The sequence below is a fragment of the Salmo salar genome, chromosome 07 (genome assembly GCF_965601325.2).
Source record: "Salmo salar chromosome 07, fSalSal1, whole genome shotgun sequence".
Taxonomy (NCBI): domain Eukaryota; kingdom Metazoa; phylum Chordata; class Actinopteri; order Salmoniformes; family Salmonidae; genus Salmo; species Salmo salar.
The window spans coordinates 71,190,603-71,216,458 of NC_138297.1; the positions used below are offsets into that span (position 1 = coordinate 71,190,603).

General features: G+C 43.8%; 1 protein-coding gene across 1 annotated transcript; it reads left to right on the top strand.

Annotated features, from left to right (window-relative positions):
* Positions 1-960: 960 nt before the first annotated feature.
* Positions 961-21,425, top strand: LOC106576675 (serine protease FAM111A). The gene is made up of 5 exons (XM_082978034.1): positions 961-1,042; positions 3,708-3,751; positions 5,976-6,038; positions 18,407-18,442; positions 18,669-21,425. The coding sequence occupies exons 2-5, from the start codon at positions 3,713-3,715 to the stop codon at positions 20,427-20,429; spliced, it is 1,899 nt and encodes a 632-aa protein (XP_082834160.1). The 5' UTR covers positions 961-1,042; positions 3,708-3,712; the 3' UTR covers positions 20,430-21,425.
* The last annotated feature ends 4,431 nt before the right edge of the window (positions 21,426-25,856 follow it).

Below are 25,856 nucleotides of genomic sequence, written 5' to 3' on the forward strand. Positions count from 1 at the left end.
CCCCAACAGAACACAGACCATCCCCAACAGAACACAGACCATCTCCAACAGAACACAGACCATCCCCAACAGAACACAGACCATCCCCAACAGAACACAGACCAACCCCAACAGAACACAGACCATCCCCAACAGAACACAGACCATCCCCAACAGAACACAGACCATCTCTAACAGAACACAGACCATCCCCAACAGAATACAGACCATCCTCAACGGAACACAGACCATCAGTGAAGAGTACACGGCATAAAATAATGAAGGATCTCAATTGCGTTTCCTTGGTTCCTTGCATCCTCTCTCCTCGCCTCTTTTTCAAAACCCATTGGATTAGTTTAAATTTCTTTTATTTTTTATTTAACCTTTATTTAACTAGGCAAGTCAGTTAAGAACACATTATTATTTTACAATGACGGCCTACACCATCAAAACCCTCCCCTAACCCAGACGACGCTGGGCCAATTGTGCGTCGCCCTATGGGACTCCCAATCCCAGCCGGTTGTGATACAGCCTGGATTCGACCCAGGGACTGTAGTGAAGCCTCTAGCACTGAAATGCAGTGCCTTAGATTGATGCGCCACTCGGGAACCCGAGAAGGTGCGTCACTTGCCACCAACAGATGGTGGCGAGGAAAGATGACAAGAGCAATTAATTAATCAATTAAGGAAATGCTATTTAAATGTAAAGGTCAACAGGAGTTCTCCCTATGAGCACAAGACATTGAAAATATATTTTTGGGGTTGAAAAGACTTAAAAAGACATTGAAAAACAAGACATCTTTCAACCATATTTTGCTGGTATTTCTCTTCCTCAAACACCAAGACAATATCATCATCATAATCGATTCTGTTGAATGGTTTTCCTTTGAGCCCGTCCATTGGGTAAACACCTGGTTTAACCAGTACCATTCCGCAGGTTGTGTCTATTAATATTCATCATTGTACAGGTATAAAAACATACGTACGCAAGTATAAAAGCGATGATCACTGCCACAACTTCCTCTTTCAACACAGATCTCAGATCAACCAACGCAGTAACACAGGTAGGTTACTAAACATTTATATAATACCGGTCGATCTTGTTCGTGTTTAAGTCTTTATATATATATATATATATATATATATATATATATATATATATATATATATATATATATATATATATATATATATATATATTACAATGAGAAGGGAAGGATACAGGTCGGTCTTGTTAGTGTTTATATCTATATATATATATATATATTACAATGAGAAGGGAAGGATACAGGTCGGTCTTGTTAGTGTTTATATCTATATATATATATATATATATATATATATATATATATATATTACAATGAGAAGGGAAGGGTACAGGTCAGTCTTGTTAGTGTTTATGTCTTTATATATATATATATATTACAATGAGAAGGGAAGGGTACAGGTCAGTCTTGTTAGTGTTTATGTCTTTATATATATATATATTACAATGAGAAGGGAAGGGTACAGGTCAGTCTTGTTAGTGTTTATATCTTTATATATATATATATATATTACAATGAGAAGGGAAGGATACAGGTCAGTCTTGTTAGTGTTTATATCTTTATATATATATATATATTACAATGAGAAGGGAAGGATACAGGTCAGTCTTGTTAGTGTTTATATCTTTATATATATATATATATATATATATTACAATGAGAAGGGAAGGGTACAGGTCAGTCTTGTTAGTGTTTATATCTTTATATATATATATATATATTACAATGAGAAGGGAAGGATACAGGTCAGTCTTGTTAGTGTTTATGTCTTTATATATATATATATATATATTACAATGAGAAGGGAAGGGTACAGGTCAGTCTTGTTAGAGTTTATGTCTTTATATATATATATATATATATATATATATATATATATATATATATATATATATATATATATATATATATATATATATTACAATGAGAAGGGAAGGGTACAGGTCAGTCTTGTTAGTGTTTATATCTATATATATATATATATATATATATTACAATGAGAAGGGAAGGATACAGGTCAGTCTTGTTAGTGTTTATGTCTTTATATATATATATATTACAATGAGAAGGGAAGGATACAGGTCAGTCTTGTTAGTGTTTATGTCTATATATATATATATATTACAATGAGAAGGGAAGGATACAGGTCAGTCTTGTTAGTGTTTATGTCTATATATATATATATATATTACAATGAGAAGGGAAGGATACAGGTCAGTCTTGTTAGTGTTTATATCTTTATATATATATATATATTACAATGAGAAGGGAAGGGTACAGGTCAGTCTTGTTAGTGTTTATATCTTTATATATATATATATATTACAATGAGAAGGGAAGGATACAGGTCAGTCTTGTTAGTGTTTATGTCTTTATATATATATATATATATTACAATGAGAAGGGAAGGGTACAGGTCAGTCTTGTTAGAGTTTATGTCTTTATATATATATATATATATATATATATATATATATATATATATATATATTACAATGAGAAGGGAAGGGTACAGGTCAGTCTTGTTAGTGTTTATGTCTTTATATATATATATATATATTACAATGAGAAGGGAAGGGTACAGGTCAGTCTTGTTAGTGTTTATGTCTTTATATATATATATTACAATGAGAAGGGAAGGATACAGGTCAGTCTTGTTAGTGTTTATGTCTTTATATATATATATATTACAATGAGAAGGGAAGGATACAGGTCAGTCTTGTTAGTGTTTATGTCTTTATATATATATATATTACAATGAGAAGGGAAGGGTACAGGTCAGTCTTGTTAGTGTTTATGTCTTTATATATATATATATTACAATGAGAAGGGAAGGATACAGGTCAGTCTTGTTAGTGTTCATGTCTTTATATCAGGTCATTATATTAATACAATTATAATGAGTTGATGCATGTACAGGGAGGAAACTGTATTTCAAAAAAAAAATTATTGATAGTAGTTACAGTCTTGTCTCATCACTATAACTTCTGTACGGACTCAGGAGAGGCAAAGTGGAGAGCCATGCGTCCTCCGAAACACAACCCAACCAAGCCGCACTGCTTCTTGACACAACACACAGACAACACAGAAGCCAGCCACACCAATGTGACACCATACACCTGGCGACCGTGTCAGCATGCACTGCACCCAGCCCGCCACAGGAGTCACTAGTGTGCAATGAGACAAGGACATCCCTGCCAGCCAAACCCTCCCCTAACCCAGACGACACTGGGCCAATTGTGCACCGCCCCATCGGCCTCCCAGTTACGGCCGGCTGCAACAGAGCCTGGGCTCAAACCCAGAATCTCTGGTGGCACAGCTAGCACTGCAATGCAGTGCCTTAGACCACTGCGCCACCCAGGAGGCCCATCAGTTCTTGAATGAATTGTTTTCACTTGTGTCTGCCAGTCACTTCTAATTGGAGAATAAATAAACCTACAAGCTGTAGGCTACTATACAATCACAACTTACTTTGCAACTAGTTGGAAACAACTTAACTCATTGAGTGCCATTGGAACTGACAATACAGTAGGCGTGTTGTGTCTGTTTTACAAGCCGAAGACAGAAGAAAGGTGCTGGTGTATCTTGTAGTATTTTGTTGTTTATTAAAAACCCTGCAACCTACCTGTTATTGTCAACCATAAAATATCAAATTATATTTTTTTAAATAATGATTTCACAGGTCCAATGGCAGCCATGGTGAAATCTGAGCCTCTTGATGGCAATGTAAGTTAATACATGTATTTGTGTAAAATAAGTAATTTTTGTTTTAGTTGCAATCTATGCATGCCTTTTGATGGGTCACATAATAAAGCCTCATATTTACTTTTTTTTATAAAATCAAAGTTGTTGTTCAGGATGGCTGATAGTAATGACAACTATTAGAGCACTTGGCTACCTGCCACCCCAAACATGACCAAAAGTATGTGGACACCTGCTCGTTGAACATCTCATTCCAAAATCATGGGCATTAATATGGAGTTGGTGCCCCCTTTGCTGCTATAACAGCCTCCACTCTTCTGGGAAGGCTTTCCACTAGATGTTGGAACATTGCTGCGGGGACTTGCTTCCATTCAGCCACAAGAGCATTAGTATGGTTGGGCACTGATGTTGGGCGATTAGGCCTGGCTCGCAGTCAGCGTTACAATTCATCCCAAAGGTGTTCGATGGGGTTGAGGTCAGGGCTCTGTGCAGGCCAGTCAAGTTCTTCCACACCGACCTCAACAAACCATTTCTGTATGTACCAAGCTTTGTGCACGGAGGCATTGTCATGCTGAAACAGGAAAGGGCCTTCTCTAAACTGTTGCCACAAAAGTTGGAAGCACAGAATCGTCTAGAATGTCATTGTATGTTGTGGCGTTAAGATTTCCCTTCACTGGAACTAAGGGGCCCGAACCATGACAAACAGCCCCAGAACATTATTCTTATCACGTTTAGGTAAGACCCAGATGCAGACGGTGTAGAAGTAACAAGACTTTATTCCAACAACAGGGGCAGGCAAACAACAGGTCAAGGCAGGCAGGGCTCAATAATCCAGAGAGGGTGTAAAGGGTCCAGAACGGCGGGTAGTCTCAGGGTCACGGCAGGCAGGGGTCAGTAATACAGACCGGGGGGGGAGGTACAAAACGACAGGCAGGCTCAGGGTCAGGGCAGGCAGAAACATCAAAACCGGGAAGGACTAGAAAACAAGAGCAGGAAAACAGGCAGGAGCAGGGAAACAAACGCTGGTAGGTTTGACGAACTAAAGGAACTGGCAATAGACAAACAGAGAACACAGGTATGAATCCACAGGGGATAATGGAGAAGATGGGCAACACCTGGAGGGGGGTGGAGACAATCACAAAGACAGGTGAAACAGATCAGGGTGTGACAATTCTTCCTCCACCAAACTTTACAGTTGGCACTATGCATTCGGGCAGGTAGTGTTGTCCTGGCATCTGCCAAACCCAGATTAGTCCGTCGGACTGCCAGGTGGTGAAGATGGTGATTCATCAGATGGTGATTCATCACTCCAGAGAACGCGTTTCCACTGCTCCAGAATCAATTGGTGGCGAGCTTTACACCACTCCAGCCAACGCTTGGCATTGCACATGGTGATCTTAGGCTTGTGTGTGGCTGTTCGGCCATAGAAACCCATTTCATGAAGCTCCCGACGAACAGTTCTTGAGCTGACGTTGCTTCCAGAGGCAGTTTGGAACTCTAGTGAGTGTTACAACCGAGGACAGACAATTTTTCTGTGTTCCGTTCTGTGAGCTTGTGTGGCCTACCACTTCGCAGCTGAGCCGTTGTTGCTCCTAGATGTTTCCACTTCACAATAACAGCACTTACAGTTGACTGGGGAAGCTCTAGCAGGGCAGACATTTTGACAAACTGACTTGTTGGAAAGGTGGCATCCTATGACGGTGCCATGTTGAAAGTCACTGAGCTATTCAGTATGGGCCATTCTACCACCAATGTTTGTCTATGGAGATTGAATGGCTTTTTGCTCAATTTTATACACCAGTCAGTAACAGGTGTGGCTGAAATAGCCAAATCCACTAATTTGAAGGGGTATGCACATATTGTGGTGTATATATATAGTGTATGTTGAAGGAGTGTCCACATACTGCTGTATATATAGTGTATGTTGAAGGGGTGTCCACATACTGCTGTATATATAGTGTATGTTGAAGGTGTGTCCACATACTGCTGTATATATAGTGTATGTTGAAGGTGTGTCCACATACTGCTGTATATATAGTGTATGTTGAAGGTGTGTCCACATACTGCTGTATATATAGTGTATGTTGAAGGTGTGTCCACATACTGCTGTATATATAGTGTATGTTGAAGGGGTGTCCAGATACTTTTGGTCATGTAGTGTATGTGTATCCATATTATCATGATATTCTGAAAGTCCATATTGTATTTTCTTTAGAACCTTCAATCTCCTGTTATTTTTCTCTTCCAGGGTGATTCACTGTCAGATCAAATGGCTACAAAGATGAAGATAACTGAGCCTAATGATAGCATGGTCAGTATAATGTTTATAACACATTCATTTGTTTTCTACCATGAAGTATTGGTTTGATCAATATTATGTTTTGTTTTCAGCTAATAATATAAGGAAAAGATAATAGATCATTTTTTACAATTTTGTACATTTATTTTTTAAATGAGAAATGTATCTTTTGTGGCTAAAAGTGTCTGCTAAATGGAATATATTATATTATATTATAAAAGCACATGCTATATTGCTATGAATGAGCTGGAAACATACTGAGCTTTCAGAAAGTATTCATATCCCTTATCCCTTATGACTTATTCCACATTTCATTTTCAATACATTTGCAAAAATGTCTAAAAACATGTTTTCACTTTGTCATTATGGGGTATTGTGTGTAGATGGTTGAGAAAAAAACATAAAATGAATCAATTTTGAAATCAGGCTGTAACACAACAAAATGTGGAATTAGTCAACAGGTATGAATAGAATACTTTCTGAAGGCTCTGTAGCTCTAAATGATTCCACCATGAGTAGGAAGTCACTACTCTCCAGCAGGAAGTAGAGCCATACAAATGATACCAATAGTATGTATAAAATTTGCCATTTGTTAAGTATATTGCTTTTAAGTCATATAAAAAAAAATGTTTATTGCAAATCTACGATACAAATACTATAGATAAATACTATAGCTATGAGTTAAAATAAGTGCAATGAGTTTATTTCTGAATAGTCATGTATATATATTCAGTGTACACCTACAGGGCCTTCAGAAAGTATTCAGACCCCTTGACCTTTTCCACATTTTGTTACGTTACAGCCTCATTCTAAAAATTATTAAATTGTTTTTTTTCTCATCAATCTACAAACAATACCCCATAATGACAAAGCAAAGCCAGTTTTTTAGAAATGTTTGCTAATTTATAGAAAAATAAGAAATATCTCATTTACGTAAGTATTCAGACACTTTACTCAGTACTTTGTTGAAACACCTTTGGCAGCGATACAGCCTCAAGTCGTCTTGGGTATGGAGCTACAAGCTTGGCACACCTGTATTTGGGGAGTTTCTCACATTCTTCTCTGCAGATCCTCTCATGCTCTGTCAGATTGGATGGAGAGCGTCACTGCACAGCTATTTTCAGATCTCTCCAGAGATGTTAGATCGGATTCAAGTCCGGGTTCATGCTGGGCCACTCAAGGACATTCAGAGACTTGTCCCGAAACATTTCACCTTCTTTATTACTTTACCAAACATATCATAACATTAGTGATGGTCAAAATCTGTTACATTTGTCAACATCTAAATCAACATTTGGGCCATTTAGACAGCGTGTGTCCCTGCTATAGACAAGGGGAGAAGGACTAGGTAAAGGGTCTAAATCAACATTTGGGCCATTTAGACAGCGTGTGTCCCTGCTATAGACAAGGGGAGAAGGACTAGGTAAAGGGTCTAAATCAACATTTGGGCCATTTAGACAGATTGTGTCCCTGCTATAGACAAGGGGAGAAGGGCTATGTAAAGGGTCTAAATCAACATTTGGGCCATTTAGACAGATTGTGTCCCTGCTATAGACAAGGGGAGAAGGGCTATGTAAAGGGTCTAAATCAACATTTGGGCCATTTAGACAGATTGTGTCCCTGCTATAGACAAGGGGAGAAGGGCTATGTAAAGGGTCTAAATCAACATTTGGGCCATTTAAACAGATTGTGTCCCTGCTATAGACAAGGGGAGAAGGGCTATGTAAAGGGTCTAAATCAACATTTGGGGTATTTAGACAGCGTGTGTCCCTGCTATAGACAAGGGGAGAAGGACTATGTAAAGGGTCTAAATCAACATTTGGGCCATTTAGACAGCGTGTGTCCCTGCTATAGACAAGGGGAGAAGGACTATGTAAAGGGTCTAAATCAACATTTGGGCCGTTTAGACAGCGTGTGTCCCTGCTATAGACAAGGGGAGAAGGACTATGTAAAGGGTCTAAATCAACATTTGGGCCATTTAGACAGCGTGTGTCCCTGCTATAGACAAGGGGAGAAGGGCTATGTAAAGGGTCTAAATCAACATTTGGTCCATTTAGACAGCGTGTGTCCCTGCTATAGACAAGGGGAGAAGGGCTATGTAAAGGGTCTAAATCAACATTTGGGCCATTTAGACAGCGTGTGTCCCTGCTATAGACAAGGGGAGAAGGACTATGTAAAGGGTCTAAATCAACATTTGGGCCATTTAGACAGCGTGTGTCCCTGCTATAGACAAGGGGAGAAGGGCTATGTAAAGGGTCTAAATCAACATTTGGGCCATTTAGACAGCGTGTGTCCCTGCTATAGACAAGGGGAGAAGGACTATGTAAAGGGTCTAAATCAACATTTGGGCCATTTAGACAGCGTGTGTCCCTGCTATAGACAAGGGGAGAAGGGCTATGTAAAGGGTCTAAATCAACATTTGGGCCATTTAGACAGCGTGTGTCCCTGCTATAGACAAGGGGAGAAGGGCTATGTAAAGGGTCTAAATCAACATTTGGGCCATTTAGACAGTGTGTGTCCCTGCTATAGACAAGGGGAGAAGGACTAGGTAAAGGGTCTAAATCAACATTTGGGCCATTTAAACAGCGTGTGTTACTCCTATAGACAAGGGGAGAAGGGCTATGTAAAGGGTCTAAATCAACATTTGGGCCATTTAGACAGCGTGTGTCCCTGCTATAGACAAGGGGAGAAGGGCTAGGTAAAGGGCTCCATTTTGTTGTTCTGTAGCATATGCAATGTGTCTGTGTAACGTCAACACAGGGAGTCAGGAAGCAGGTGCAGTGAGTTTAATAATAACGAACATGGAACGATACAAAACAAGAGAAACGTCTGACAAGGAAACAACCAATACTACCTGCTGACTGATAATAACAGAGTGCAATATAAAGGGTAAGTAATCTTGAAGTAATGAAGTCCAGGTGTGACTGATAACAACAGAGTGCAATGTAAAGGGTAAGTAATCGTGAAGTAATGAAGTCCAGGTGTGACTGATGATGAGACGCAGGTGTGTGTAAAGATGGGTTGCCAGAACCACTGGTTAGTAGACCGGCAACGTCGAGCACCGGAGAGGGGAAGTAGACATAACATTACCCCCTGATGCGCGACTCCAGCATCAGTCCTCAGGACGGTGGAATTCTCGGATTATGTTGGGATCTAGAATGTCGTCCACCGGAACCCCGTACCGCTCCATGACGTTGGGAGTCCAGGAGTGATCTGACGGCATAGGCGGGGCTCCCCTCGATGTCCAAGGGAGGCGGAGGGATGTCATGAGGGACGGCATCAGCCAGGGAACTAGGAACCACCGGCCTGAGGAGGGAAAAATTAAAAGATGGTGAGATTGGGGAGTTGTAATCTGTAAATTACCTTGTTGACCCTCCGGAGGACCTTGAACGGCCCCACAAACCAGGGACTCAGCTTCTTACAGGGCAGGCGGAGCGGGAGGATCCTGGTGGAGAGCCAGACGTGATCACCAGGATGGAACAGTGGAGCCTCACTGCGGTGGTGATCCGCCTGGTTTTTCTGACGGCAGGATGGCGCGCTGGAGTCTCACGTGGGCATCGTTCCATACCTCTTCTGCGCACCTGAACCACACGTTCACCGCAGGAGCGTCGGTCTGGCTCAGGGTCCACGGAGCCAGGGGCCGGCTGATAGCCCAGAACACACTGGAAGGGAGTCAGCCCGGTGGGAGTGTCGCAATGAATTCTGGGTGTATTCAGCCCAAGTAAGGAATCGTGACCACTCCCCCTGCAGGTCCTGGCAGTGACTCCTCAGGAACCTCCCCAGCTCCTGGTTCCTCCTCGCCACCTGCCCGTTAGATTGAAGCCGGTACCCGGAAGTGAGGCTGACCGTGACCCCCAGCTTCTCCATGAAAGCCTTCCATACACGTGATGTGAATTGGGGTCCACGATCGGAGAGTATATCCTCTAGAAGGCCATAGTACTGGAAGACCTGCTGGAACAGTGCCTCAGAGACCTGGAGAGCAGTAGGGAGACCAGAGAGAAGGATGAAACGGCATGATTTAGAGAATCTGTCCACAACCACCAAAATGGTGGTGAAACCATCAGAGGGGAGATCAGTGATGAAATGAAGATGAGACCAGGGACGCTGAGGCACGTGAAGGGGAAGGAGTTTCCCTGCTGGAGAGTGCAGGGGAGATTTAGATTGAGTACATACTGAACATGAGTTGACATAGTGTTCGACGTCCTGCACCAAAGTGGGCCACCAGTATTTCTCAGAAACGGATTGAGTGGTGCGGTTGATGCCTGGATGTCTAGCGGCGAGGGATGTGTGTGCCCAAGTCAGCAACCGATCTCTTACCCCCGTGGAGACGTAGATGTGCTCCGGAGGGCAGGTGGCAGGTTCCCTCTCCAGATCCTGGTGGATGTCCACATCTACATCCCAAAACACAGGGCCAATGATACGGACCGATTGATGGGCTGGCAGACACTCACTGGGCCCTCAACCAAATCAAATCAAATTTTATTGGTCACATACACATGGTTAGCAGATGTTATTGGTCACATACACATGGTTAGCAGATGTTATTGGTCACATACACATGGTTAGCAGATCCTATTGGTCACATACACATGGTTAGCAGATCCTATTGGTCACATACACAGGGTTAGCAGATCCTATTGGTCACATACACATGGTTAGCAGATCCTATTGGTCACATACACATGGTTAGCAGATCCTATTGGTCACATACACAGGGTTAGCAGATCCTATTGGTAACATACACATGGTTAGAAGATGTTAATGGTCACATACACATGGTTAGCAGATCCTATTGGTCACATACACATGGTTAGCGTTTACATTTACATTTAAGTCATTTAGCAGACGCTCTTATCCAGAGCGACTTACAAATTGGTGCATTCACCTTATGATATCCAGTGGAACAACCACTTTACAATAGTGCATCTAAATCTTTTAGGGGGGGGGGGGGGGTTAGAAGGATTACTTTACCCTATCCTAGGTATTCCTTAAAGATGTGGGGTTTCAGGTGTCTCCGGAAGGTGGTGATTGACTCCGCTGTCCTGGCGTCGTGAGGGAGCTTGTTCCACCATAGGGGTGCCAGAGCAGCGAACAGTTTTGACTGGGCTGAGCGGGAACTGTGCTTCCGCAGAGGTAGGGGGGCCAGCAGGCCAGAGGTGGATGAACGCAGTGCCCTCATTTGGGTGTAGGGACTGATCAGAGCCTGAAGGTACGGAGGTGCCGTTCCCCTCACGGCTCCGTAGGCAAGCACCATGGTCTTGTAGTGGATGCGAGCTTCAACTGGAAGCCAGTGGAGAGAGCGGAGGAGCGGGGTGACATGGGAGAACTTGGGAAGGTTGAACACCAGACGGGCTGCGGCGTTCTGGATGAGTTGTAGGGGTTTAATGGCACAGGCAGGGAGCCCAGCCAACAGCAAGTTGCAGTAATCCAGACGGGAGATGACAAGTGCCTGGATTAGGACCTGCGCCGCTTCCTGTGTGAGGCAGGGTCGTACTCTGCGAATGTTGTAGAGCATGAACCTACAGGATTGGGTCACCGCCTAGATGTTAGTGGAGAACGACAGGGTGTTGTCCAGGGTCACGCCAAGGTTCTTAGCACTCTGGGAGGAGGACACAATGGAGTTGTCAACCGTGATGGCGAGATCATGGAACGGGCAGTCCTTCCCCGGGAGGAAAAGCAGCTCCGTCTTGCCGAGGTTCAGCTTGAGGTGCTGATCCGTCATCCACACTGATATGTCTGCCAGACATGCAAAGATGCGATTCGCCACCTGGTTATCAGAAGGGGGAAAGGAGAAGATTAATTGTGTGTCGTCTGCATAGCAATGATAGGAGAGACCATGTGAGGATATGACAGAGCCAAGTGACTTGGTGTATAGCGAGAATAGGAGAGGGCCTAGAACAGAGCCCTGGGGGACACCAGTGGTGAGAGCACGTGGTGCGGAGACAGATTCTCGCCACGCCACCTGGTAGGAGTGACCTGTCAGGTAGGACGCAATCCAAGAGTGGGCCGCGCCGGAGATGCCCAACTCGGAGAGGGTGGAGAGGAGGATCTGGTGGTTCACAGTATCAAAGGCAGCAGATAGGTCTAAAAGGATGAGAGCAGAGGAGAGAGAGTTAGCTTTAGCAGTGTGGAGAGCCTCCGTGACACAGAGAAGAGCAGTCTCAGTTGAATGACCAGTCTTGAAACCTGACTGATCTGGATCAAGATGGTCATTCTGAGAGAGATAGCAAGAGAGCTGGCCAAGGACGTCACGCTCAAGAGTTTTGGATAGAAAAGAAAGAAGGGATACTGGTCTGTAGTTGTTGACGTCGGAGGGATCGAGTGTAGGTTTTTTGAGAAGGGGTGCAACTCTCGCTCTCTTGAGGATGGAAGGGACGTATCCAGTGGTCAAGGATGAGTTGATGAACGAGGTGAGATAAGGGAGAAGGTCTCCGGAAATGGTCTGGAGGAGAGAGGAGGGGATAGGGTCAAGCGGGCAGGTTGTTGGGCGGCCGGCCGTCACAAGTCGCAAGATTTCATCTGGAGAGAGAGGGGAGAAAGAGGTCAAAGCATAGGGTAGGGCAATGTGAGCAGGACCAGTGGTAGGAAGTGGACCAGCGGTGTCGTTTGACTTAACAAATGAGGAGCGGATGTCGTCAACCTTCTTTTCAAAATGGTTGATGAAGTCATCCGCAGAGAGGGAGGAGGGGGGGGGATGATTCAAGAGGGAGGCGATGGTGGCAAAGAGCTTCCTAGGGTTAGAGGCAGATGCTTGGAATTTAGAGTGGTAGAAAGTGGCTTTAGCAGCAGAAACAGAAGAGGAAAATGTAGAGAGGAGGGAGTGAAAGGATGCCAGGTCCGCAGGGAGGCGAGTTTTCCTTCATTTCCGCTCGGCTGCCCGGAGCCCTGTTCTGTGAGCTCGCAATGAGTCGTCGAGCCACGGAGCAGGAGGGGAGGACCGAGCTGGCCGGGAGGATAGGGGACATAGAGAGTCAAAGGATGCAGAAAGGGAGGAGAGGAGGGTTGAGGAGGCAGAATCAGGAGATAGGTTGGAGAAGGCTTGAGCAGAGGGAAGAGATGATAGGATGGAAGAGGAGAGAGTAGCGGGAGAGAGAGAGCGAAGGTTGCGACGGCGCAATACCATCCGTGTAGGGGCAGAGTGAGAAGTGTTGGAGGAGAGCGAGAGGGAAAAGGATACAAGGTAGTGGTCGGAGACTTGGAGGGGAGTTGCAATGAGATTAGTGGAAGAACAGCATCTAGTAAAGATGAGGTCAAGCGTATTGCCTGCCTTGTGAGTAGGGGGGGAGGTGAGAGGGTGAGGTCAAAAGAGGAGAGGAGTGGAAAGAAGGAGGCAGAGAGGAATGAGTCAAAGGTAGACGTGGGGAGGTTAATGTCACCCAGAACTGTGAGGGGTGAGCCATCCTCAGGAAAGGAACTTATCAAGGCGTCAAGCTCATTGATGAACTCTCCAAGGGAACCTGGAGGGCGATAAATGATAAGGATGTTAAGCTTGAATGGGCTAGTAACTGTGACAGCATGGAATTCAAAGGACGAGATAGACAGATGGGTCAGGGGAGAAAGAGAGAATGTCCACTTGGGAGAGATGAGGATTCCAGTGCCACCACCCCGCTGGCCAGATGCTCTCGGGGTATGCGAGAACACGTGGTCAGACGAGGAGAGAGCAGTAGGAGTAGCAGTGTTATCTGTGGTAATCCATGTTTCCGTCAGCGCCAAGAAGTCGAGGGACTGGAGGGTAGCATAGGCTGAGATGAACTCTGCCGTGTTGGCCGCAGACCGGCAGTTCCAGAGGCTGCCGGAGACCTGGAACTCCACGTGGGTTGTGGGCGCGGGGGCCACCAGGTTAGAGTGGCAGCGGCCACGCGGTGTGAAGCGTTTGTATGGTCTGTGCAGAGGGGAGAGAACAGGGATAGACAGACACATAGTTGACAGGCTACAGAAGAGGCTACGCTAATGCAAAGGAGATTGGAATGACAAGTGGACTACACGTCTCGAATGTTCAGAAAGTTAAGCTTACGTTGCAAAAATCTTATTGACTAAAATGATACAGTTCTGCTGGCTGGTGGAGTAGGCTAGCTAGCAGTGGCTGCGTTGTTGACTGTTTGAAAGTGTAGCTGGCTAGGTAACCTCGATAGTTTCTGTACTACACCTTATCATGATACAAAGGCAACTATGTAGCTAGCTAACCTAGCACTAATCAAGACGTTCCTTTGTAATGTATTTAGTTTCTACAATGCTGCTCGTCGGTAAAAGTTGGCTAGGTTTGGAAAATGGCGTTGCGGAGGACGAAAATAGCTGGCTAGCTAACCTCGATAATTACTCTAAACTACACAATTATCTTTAATACAAAGACAGCAAAGACAACTGACAAAGACAACTATGTAGCTAGCTAACACTACACTAATCAAATCGTTCCGTTGTAATGAATTACTTTCTACAGTGCTGCTAGTCGGTAAAAGTTGGCTAGCTAGCAGTGGGTGTGGCGTGGTGTGGTGTTGACTAAGTGTGTTGACTAAGTTTGGAAAACGGCGTCGCGGCGGACAAAAATAGCTGGCTTGCTAACCTCGATAATTACTTTAAACTACACAATTATCTTTGATACAAAGACAGCTATGTAGCTAGCTAAAATTGCTCAGATCAAACAAATCAAACCGTTGTAATGTAATGAAATGTAATATTACCTGCGGAGCGAAGTGCAGCACGACCACTCACTCCAAACCCGGAAGTGACAGATCCTATTGGTCACATACACATGGTTAGCAGACCCTATTGGTCACATACACATGGTTAGCAGATGTTATTGGTCACACACATGGTTAGCAGATCCTATTGGTCACATACACATGGTTAGCAGATCCTATTGGTCACATACAAATGGTTAGCAGATGTTATTGGTCACATACACAGGGTTAGCAGATCCTATTGGTCACATACACAGGGTTAGCAGATGTTATTGGTCACATACACATGGTTAGCAGACCCTATTGGTCACATACACATGGTTAGCAGATGTTATTGGTCACATACACATGGTTAGCAGATCCTATTGGTCACATACACATGGTTAGCAGATGTTATTGGTCACATACACATAGTTAGCAGACCCTATTGGTCACATACACATGGTTAGCAGATGTTATTGGTCACATACACATGGTTAGAAGATCCTATTGGTCACATACACATGGTTAGCAGATGTTATTGGTCACATACACATGGTTAGCAGATCCTATTGGTCACATACACATGGTTAGCAGATGTTATTGGTCACATACACATGGTTAGCAGATGTTTATGGTCACATACACAGGGTTAGCAGATCCTATTGGTCACATACACAGGGTTAGCAGATGTTATTGGTCACATACACATGGTTAGCAGATCCGATTGGTCACATACACATGGTTAGCAGACCCTATTGGTCACATACACATGGTTAGCAGATCCTATTGGTCACATACACATGGTTAGCAGATGTTATTGGTCACATACACATGGTTAGCAGACCCTATTGGTCACATACACATGGTTAGCAGATGTTATTGGTCACATACACATGGTTAGCAGATGTTTATGGTCACATACACAGGGTTAGCAGATCCTATTGGTCACATACACAGGGTTAGCAGATGTTATTGGTCACATACACATGGTTAGCAGATGTTATTGGTCACATACACATGGTTAGCAGATGTTAATGTGAGTGTAGCGAAATGCTTGTGCTTTTAGTTCCAACAGGGCAGTAATATCTAACAAGTAATCAAATAATTCCCCAACAACTACCTTATACACACAAGTGTAAAGGAATTAATTAGAATATGTACATATAAATATATGGATGAGCGATGGCCGAGCGGCATTGGCAAGATGCACTAGATGGTATAGAGTACAGTATATACATATGAGATGAATAATGTAAGATATGTAAACATTATATAAAGTGGCATTGTTTAAAGTGACTAGTGATACCTTTATTAAATCCATTTATTAAAATGGCCAGAGATTTGAGTCAGTATGTTGGCAGCAGCCACTCTATGTTAGTGATGGCTGTTTAACAGTCTGATGGCCTTGAGATAGAAGATGTTTTTCAGTCTCTCTGTCCCCGCTTTGATGCACCTGTACTGACCTCGTCTTCTGGATGATAGCGGGGTGAACAGGCAGTGGCTCGGGTGGTTGCTGTCCTTGATGATCTTTTTGGCCTTCCTGTGACATCGGGTGGTGTAGGTGTCCTGGAGGGCATGTAGTTTGACCCCGGTTATGCGTTGTGCAGACCTCACTACCCTCTGGAGAGTCTTGCGGTTGTGGGCGGAGCAGTTGCCATACCAGGCAGTGATACAGCCCGACAGGATGCTCTCGATTGTGCATCTGTTAAAGTTTGTGAGTGTTTTTGTTGACAAGCCAAATTTCTTCAGCCTCCTGAGGTTGAAGAGGCGCTGCTGCGCCTTCTTCACCACGCTGTCTGTGTGGGTGGACCATTTCAGTTTGTCCGTGATGTGTACGACGAGGAACTTAAAACTTTCCACCTTCTCCACTGCTGTCCCGTCGATGTGGATAGGGGGGTGCTCCCTCTGCTGTTTCCTGAAGTCCACCATCATCTCCTTTGTTTTGTTGACATTGAGTGTGAGGTTATTTTCCTGACACCACACTCCGAGTGCCCTCACCTCCCTGTAGGCTGTCTCGTCGTTGTTGGTAATCAGGCCCACTACTGTTGTGTCGTCAGCAAACTTTATGATTGAGTTGGAGGCGTGCGTGGCCACGCAGTCATGGGTGAACAGGGAGTACAGGAGAGGGCTGAGAACACACCTTTGTGGGGCCCCAGTGTTGAGGGTCAGCGGGGTGGAGATGTTGTTTCCTACCCATACCACCTGGGGATGGCACGTCAGGAAGTCGAGGGCGGGGTCAAGACCCATGGTCTCAAGCTGAGTTTGGAGGGTACTATGGTGTTGAGTGCTGAGCTGTAGTCAATGAACAGCATTCTTACATACAGTAGGTATTCCTCTTGTCCAGATGGGATAGGGCAGTGTGATTGCGATTGCGTCGTCTGTGGATCTATTGGGGCGGTAAGCAAATTGAAGGGGGTCTAGGGTGACAGGTAGGGCGGAGGTGATATGATCCTTAACTAGTCTCCATTACCTTCTATAGCTTGACCAAAAAGCCAGTTGCTTTATTGATTTACTACCATCTGGTTTAGACAGGACCTTTCCAGAAGTTGAGCGTGGGGCAGGTATGTTAGGTAGGCGGGCATTTATACAGTACCCTATATGTGCAGTGATCACCAACAGTCTCTGGTTTAGACGTGGTTGCCATAGCAGTAGGCTACTACACTATCACAACTGATTTTTCTAGATTCATTTAACCAAAGCTTAGCTGGTCATTGAGTACCATTGGATCTGGCTTGTTCTTGTGAACCACCGGTAGGGTGACTATTTTACAAGCCAAAGAGAGAAGGTACTGGTTTATCTTGTGTTTGGGTCTTTATTGAAAGCCCTCTCTGGGCCGTCTTCTTCCCTGTTCTTCTTCCGTCTACCTGTTCTCGGTCGTTCTCACAAGTAGAGTGCCTTTTGCCCTTTTTATATTTTAAGTAGAAGTGTGCATCAATATTGCATTTTAAAAGCCTGTTATATTAAATGAACTGTGCTTTGATATAGTCCCAAATGGAAAGTTCTATAAATCTGATTTTGCATAAAGATTTGCTAAAATAAAGACGCCATTTGTCCCTCCTCATGTTTTCTTTCTATTTCTAGGAACATTTTAACCCAAACATTACACCACGTTTTGACTATCATTGTTAAGCTTTTGTTGCTATGACAGTCATTTTTGAAGATGTTTCATTATATAACGTGATTAGTGATGAATTTACAATTTTCCCTAATTTCAAGATCAACCCTGGTACGTACGTGAACTGAACTCTCATTTGAAAATGGTGAAACTATTCCTTTATAAAAAATGTTTCAAAAGAAACATGAAACATCTAATAGTTATAGTGTAAAAAACAGGTGAGCTGGGGAAGGGGAAAGGGGATACCTAGTCAGCTGCTCGTTGCTACGTCATTTCACTGAGTCTACCTTTAACCTCTTGAGATGGGAAAACATGTGTCACGTTCTGACCAGTAAGGGGCTATTTGTTATTGTAGTTTGGTCAGGACGTGGCAGGGGGTATTTGTTTTATGTGGTTTGTACGTCATTTCACTGAGTCTACCTTTAACCTCTTGAGATGGGAAAACATGTTATTTTAGGAAGTTGAACGTGCTCTTTATGACAATGTTACAATTAGGTTAAACAAATTGTTATTGTTTTAAACCAAATTACCCAAGAGGCACTATTGATAGAATGACACCTCTTATCAACCAATGGACTTCATAATAATGTTGAATCATTTCACAGGTCCAAGTGGTGAAGTCTGAGCCGCTTAAGAGCAATGTAAGTGAAGTTATTTTAGTTTAAGCATGACTTTGATGGGTCACATAATAAAAGCATCATCAGCAATCAAGGACAGAGGGATCTTGTCTGTATATATTTATACTGTTTCTCAATATGATGAAAATATACTGCAGAGTATCTCAGAATACTTTATGCTCACCATTTTAGTAACATCAGTAACATGAGCATATTGATGCCAAAATCAATTTTCGATTTTCTTTTACAGATTAATCCAGAAACGAAACACAGTCACGTGTTCTTCTTCAGTTGCTCAACTCTTAACGTAACCAACGAGGAAATCTTGTGCACCAAACCTGGAACACTATTGAGAGCACTTAAAACGGGTTCATTCAAGGACAAGAAGACACTGAAAGGGAAAGACATTGTCATCAAGAGTTATAAGGGGTACATAGTGAAGCACTTTCCATGTTGGCTGATCAAAGAGAATGACCATCTCACTATTGAGATGGCCACATGTGCCACAGATGAAACTGCAGGGGACACAGATGAGGAAACAGACAATTATGTCACTTTCTCTATTGAGACAACAGGAGGGAAAAACAGCATATCAAAACCAATACTTAGAAACAAACATCTTCGGTCCTACGGACCTCTATGTATCTATGCAAAACAGGAGGATGAAGTGAAGAAGGCTCTACGAAATGATGGGCGCTTCTCTAACATTGTGTTTGAACAAAAATGTCAGCTCTCTGAGCGAATAACAGAGAGCAAGGTTTCAATGGGGCAAATAGTAAAAAACCTTAATAATCGAAGCTTTGCAATCTGTCTGACACAACTTAAGGAGGAAACGGACTCCACAATAAAAACCCTTGTAAACTCTGAAGGAGATAGAACACAGATGACTCCATCGACGCTAACAACTGAAACATCAGATGTAGGGGAGTCCTCTTCGAGAACAAAGCAGGAACGGAAAAGCAATCCCATGCCAGGCCATGGTGAAATATTGACGATCCTTCGCAACCAGTTTGATGATCTGGTGAAGCAGATGGAAAGTAGGAGGGAGGACAGCCAAAAGAAGACACTTCCTGAAGAGTTGGATCTGATGAAGCAGGAATTCGGGAAAATCAGACAGAAGTTCTCGGAGGTTCACAGAGTGAAGAAATTGATTAAACTTGGTGCCTCCGTTTGTCAGGTGATTGTTGAGGGTGTTCAGGTTGTTCAGGAGACAGGCTTCGTGCTGTTTGATAACTACATCCTAACAAATGGACATTTGTTTGGTGAAAATGTAAGAAAAAACATGCAGCTGTTAGTTGACGTATCTGTGAAGTTCAACTATGAAAATCCAAATGGATCCGATGTGAACGTGATCAAAGCAAAAACCCTGCTGATCGACTTTCAACATGGACTTCAGGGAAAACATTACATGGACTATGCCATACTGGAGATGGAACCTCCGAAAAACAAGCAACAGAAAAAGGTCCCTCCTGGTCTCCTCCGTGAATATGGCCCAGTTCCAGCATGCGGTGGGGCCTGCCTCATTGGACACCCAGGTGGACTGGTGAAACAAATGGACCCCACCTCCATCATTGGCAGTGAAATAAGAGAGGAGGCTGCGAATAAATATAAACGGGAAAATGGACATGCAATCTTCACAATAAATGATGCCGTTGAAGGAAACAAAAAGCGCCACGAGGACGTGATGCAGGAGAACAAGGACGACTTTGTGACCTATAACACCTCCTTCTTCCATGGATCTTCTGGCTCTCCAGTCTTCGATGACCTTGGTCGAGTGTTTGGCATGCATACTGGTGGCTTTGACTATAAGGATAAGCGCACTCAGAGCACACAGAGTGTGTTAGAGTACGCCCTCCCTCTGTTCACCATATTACAGAACTTTGTCATCCGTTTGAAGGAGGACGACAATCAGGCAGTTTTGACAAGAGTTCAGGAAGAGGCACAGAAAAACCTCATCCTGTTTGAGGCTCTTTTCAAAACGTGTGGTCATGAGCCTATGGATATGTCGTAGGAGATTGTTGCAAATACAGCTAATACAATGCCACCCAGTGGTTGTCCTGGGAACAACACAACAATTCCACCCAGTGGTTGTCCAGGGAACAACACAACAATTCCACTCAGTGGTTGTCCTGGGAACAACACAACAACGCCACCCAGTGGTTGACCTGGGAACAACACAACAATGCCACCCAGTGGTTGACCTGGGAACAACACAACGTCTATTTAGAATTCAGAGGTAGGCTGCAAATACTGTAATGTCAGTATTTCTGTTCAACCATTCCACTAGTGCCTTTTGGGCATTGATAGATTACTTGTCCTAGGTCAAAGGTACATGTTTTTTTAATCATTTGTATTGTTTTATCTCTCATGCACCTTTGTTTTCTGTAATTCTCATCACCTGTTCCTTATGAAGTACGCTGCATTTCTGTGAAGCATGGTTTCCTTTGAAAAATAAACTTTGGTCTCAGTGGGCCTTCCCTGCAAAAATAAACATTTAATAGATTAAGACATCTACCTAGATCAGATTGTAACAATTTAAATATGGTTTTATTTTTGTTCTACATTTTGATCACTTGTCTTTGCTTTAACGTGTCTCAAAATATCATGTGGAATAGAGTCATGTTGAATAGTCATGGCTCACTACTTTTGTACTCTTCTGAGACGGTGACTTCCCAGTAACTTCAGGTCCTTTGTAGCTCAGTTGGTAGAGGATGGTTAGATTCCTGGGACCACCCATACTTACAAAACAATATTTTATGCAGTGTGACTGTAAGTCTCTTTGGATAAAAGCGTCTGCTAAATGGTATATTATTATATTACTTCATGGATCCATCATTCTGCTTTCTTGGTTTTGACAATGTAGCTTGTTAAAGTTAATCATGGATACAATGTGGTAACTATTATTACATTGGAATTCTGTATCATGTTGAAATTGTTATAACTCATGAAATGAAAACAACCATGCATAAAACTAGTGACAGACTAATCAATAAATGTGACAATTACAGCTTGCTTATTGCTTCTTATTGCAAGTGGACCAAACAATGGTGTGTCTGATCACATGACTGTGACCACACAATGGTGTGTCTGATCACATGACTGTGACCACACAATGGTGTGTCTGATCACATGACTGTGACCACACAATGGTGTGTCTGATCACATGACTGTGACCACACGATGGTGTGTCTGATCACATGACTGTGACCACACGATGGTGTGTCTGATCACATGACTGTGACCACACAATGGTGTGTCTGATCACATGACTGTGACCACACAATGGTGTGTCTGATCACATGACTGTGACCACACAATGGTGTGTCTGATCACATGACTGTGACCACACAATGGTGTGTTTGATCACATGACTGTGACCACACAATGGTGTGTCTGATCACATGACTGTGACCACACAATGGTGTGTCTGATCACATGACTGTGACCACACAATGGTGTGTCTGATCACATGACTGTGACCACACAATGGTGTGTCTGATCACATGACTGTGACCACACAATGGTGTGTCTGATCACATGACTGTGACCACACAATGGTGTGTTTGATCACATGACTGTGACCACACAATGGTGTGTCTGATCACATGACTGTGACCACACAATGGTGTGTCTGATCACATGACTGTGACCACACAATGGTGTGTCTGATCACATGACTGTGACCACACGATGGTGTGTGATCATTAAACGGGCAGAGACCATGGAAGTTGAGGAGAAATAACATGAATCCATTTAGAGTCGACAGTAATATTGTCATCCTGCATTTGGTCTAATGTCCTGGTTGTAGAGCTTGTGATTTATATAGAAATATCTCCATGGTGATTTAGCCCTCAACTACAGCAGAGGAGGCAACCCTTTCTTTGGCACTAAACAGTGTAGGGTGAGACAGTGGTACATGTCTATTACATAATCAATACTTTCAGTGAAGTGATAAATAAGCAGAAAAGTACAATAAATAATGATACATACAGATATTATGTAACGTTTTAGACTAGAACAGAACAGGAAATGATTGGTAGGCAGTTCAACAACCATCAAGTCCTAATTCTTTCCATTTTTTAAAATGAATAACTAGGTTAAATTCAGTGAAATCTCTTTGATTTTAATAAGAACACCACCAAAAGAGGTGCTGCATGAATCTCCTCAATGACATCTGGATTTATCATTTTGACTTATGTCATACATTTTTGCTAACCATAAGGGCTGCACAGCCCTAAATTACTGGCTTCCATCTGAAATTGCACCCTATCCCCTTTATAGTGCACTTTTGACCAGGACCCAAGGTAGTGCACTATATAGGGTATAGGGGTGTCATTTGGTACGTAGCCACATGCAGTTCTCATGGCTGCTGGTTCCAGTCCCACGGTTGTCTGTGTAACAGGTGTCTGAACGCTGAAGAATATGATGTGTTTTGTCCTACTGCCTAGGTTTCTACTGTCTGTGTTTCTACTGTCTGTGTTTCTACTGTCTTCTGTCTGTGTTTCTACTGTCTGTGTTTCTACTGTCTGTGTTTCTACTGCCTGTGTTTCTACTGACTGGGTTTCTACTGTCTGTGTTTCTACTGTCTGTGTTTCTACTGTCTGTGTTTCTACTGTCTTCTGTCTGTGTTTCTACTGCCTGTGTTTCTACTGTCTGTGTTTCTACTGCCTGTGTTTCTACTGTCTGTGTTTCTACTGTCTGTGTTTCTACTGTCTGTGTTTCTACTGCCTGTGTTTCTACTGCCTGTGTTTCTACTGCCTGGGTTTCTACTGCCTGGGTTTCTACTGCCTGTGTTTCTACTGCCTGGGTTTCTACTGTCTGTGTTTCTACTGTCTGTGTTTCTACTGCCTGTGTTTCTACTGCCTGGGTTTCTACTGTCTGTGTTTCTACTGTCTGTGTTTCTACTGTCTGTGTTTCTACTGCCTGGGTTTCTACTGTCTGTGTTTCTACTGTCTGGGTTTCTACTGTCTGGGTTTCTACTGTCTGGGTTTCTACTGTCTGTGTTTCTATTGACAATACTTTCCTGACATTCTTAAGCCAAAACTGGATAATGTGAACGAGCAGTCCCATGAGCAGAAACTGGATTAATGCAGCTACATACCAGCTTGGACTGAGGACCTAGTGAGCAAACACTACTGTACCAGAGGTAGCAGGCTTCGGGGCTTTAGCAATATCTATACTGATAGATATAATCACGTTTGCCTTCAAGACCCTGACCCCTCAAGAGAGCATGGAAGACGTTCTGAACCGTGTGTTTGCAGATGAGGCGTCCTCTGTGAGCGATGTCATGGAGGAAGGCCTGAAGACGATGTCATAGAGGAAGGCCTGAAGACGATGTCATAGAGGAAGGCCTGAAGATGATGTCATGGAGGAAGGACTGAAGACGATGTCATGGAGGAAGGCCTGAAGACGATGTCATGGAGGAAGGCCTGAAGACGATGTCATAGAGGAAGGCCTGAACACGATGTCATGGAGGAAGGCCTGAAGACGATGTCATAGAGGAAGGCCTGAAGACGATGTCGTGGAGGAAGGCCTGAAGACGATGTCGTGGAGGAAGGCCTGAAGACGATGTCATGGAGGAAGGCCTGAAGACGATGTCATGGAGGAAGGCCTGAAGACGATGTCGTGGAGGAAGGACTGAAGACGATGTCGTGGAGGAAGGCCCGAAGACGATGTCATGGAGGAAGGCCTGAAGACGATGTCATGGAGGAAGGCCTGAAGACAATGTCATAGAGGAAGGCCTGAAGACGATGTCATGGAGGAAGGCCTGAACACGATGTCATGGAGGAAGGCCTGAAGACGATGTCATGGAGGAAGGCCTGAACACGATGTCATGGAGGAAGGCCTGAAGACGATGTCATGGAGGAAGGCCTGAAGACGATGTCATGGAGGAAGGCCTGAAGACAATGTCATAGAGGAAGGCCTGAAGACGATGTCATGGAGGAAGGCCTGAAGACAATGTCATGGAGGAAGGCCTGAACACGATGTCATGGAGGAAGGCCTGAAGACAATGTCATAGAGGAAGGCCTGAAGACGATGTCGTGGAGGAAGGCCTGAACACGATGTCATGGAGGAAGGCCTGAACACGATGTCATGGAGGAAGGCCTGAAGACAATGTCATAGAGGAAGGCCTGAAGACGATGTCGTGGAGGAAGGCCTGAACACGATGTCATGGAGGAAGGCCTGAAGACGATGTCATAGAGGAAGGCCTGAAGATGATGTCATGTAGCTGTAGCTCAGTTGGTAGAGCATGGTGTTTGCAACACCAGGGTTGTGGGTTCGATTCCCACGGGGGGCCAGCACAGAAAAAAAATGTATGAAATTGTATGAAATGTATGCATTCACTACTGTAAGTCGCTCTGGATAAGAGCGTCTGCTAAGTGACTAAAATGTAAATGTAAATGTCATGGAGGAATGCCTGAAGACGATGTCATAGAGGAAGGCCTGAACACGATGTCATGGAGGAAGGCCTGAAGACGATGTCATAGAGGAAGGCCTGAAGATGATGTCATGGAGGAAGGCCTGAAGACGATGTCGTGGAGGAAGGCCTGAAGACGATGTCATGGAGGAAGGCCTGAAGACGATGTCATAGAGGAAGGCCTGAAGATGATGTCATAGAGGAAGGACTGAAGACGATGTCATAGAGGAAGGCCTGAAGATGATGTCATAGAGGAAGGACTGAAGAGGAAGGCCTGAAGACGATGTCATGGAGGAAGGCCTGAACACGATGTCATAGAGGAAGGCCTGAAGACGATGTCATGGAGGAAGGACTGAAGATGATGTCATGGAGGAATGCCTGAACACGATGTCATGGAGGAAGGCCTGAACACGATGTCATGGAGGAAGGCCTGAAGACGATGTCATAGAGGAAGGCCTGAAGATGATGTCATGGAGGAAGGCCTGAAGAGACGGAAGATGAACATGATGTGGAAAAGATGAAGAGATGCAAACGTTGTGTTTCCATTGACGCAACTGAAGAACTCCATGCTGGAAGATGGCCACATGAAGACTCGTCCTCTCAAGATCTGGATCAACCAGATCATGGACATGATCCCTTCCATGTCCAGATGCTGATCCAGCTGGCTCGACTGGAGGAGGGGGCTGATGGCTGCTCAGCGCATGCAGCCATCTCAACCTACCAGAACAACCTGAAAGAACTTCTCCTTAAAAGCTGACCGCAACCTGAAATCGGGCACTAGGATTACTTCAAAAAAAGATGTATATGTTTACATTACTTATTTTATAAAATCCCTGCAGTTTTTTAAGTCAAAAGACTGAAATCGACCTTTCTAGGACCATGTAAAGGTCCTTTGTCGGATAAACATGTATCTACCTCCCTCTGGTGGTCGGCTGCATCATTACATCAATGTGTATCACTTCACTCCGACGTCACATCAAATTGGGGCAGTCCTTAGAAAAACATTTATCCAACTCGACT

Coding starts and splice junctions, on each gene's coding strand:
- LOC106576675 (XM_082978034.1), top strand. CDS start 3,713: ATGGCAGCCATGGTGAAATCTGAGCCTCTTGATGGCAAT. Junction 6,039..18,406: donor CTGAGCCTAATGATAGCATG/GTCAGTATAATG, acceptor ATCATTTCACAG/GTCCAAGTGGTGAAGTCTGA. Junction 18,443..18,668: donor CTGAGCCGCTTAAGAGCAAT/GTAAGTGAAGTT, acceptor TTTCTTTTACAG/ATTAATCCAGAAACGAAACA.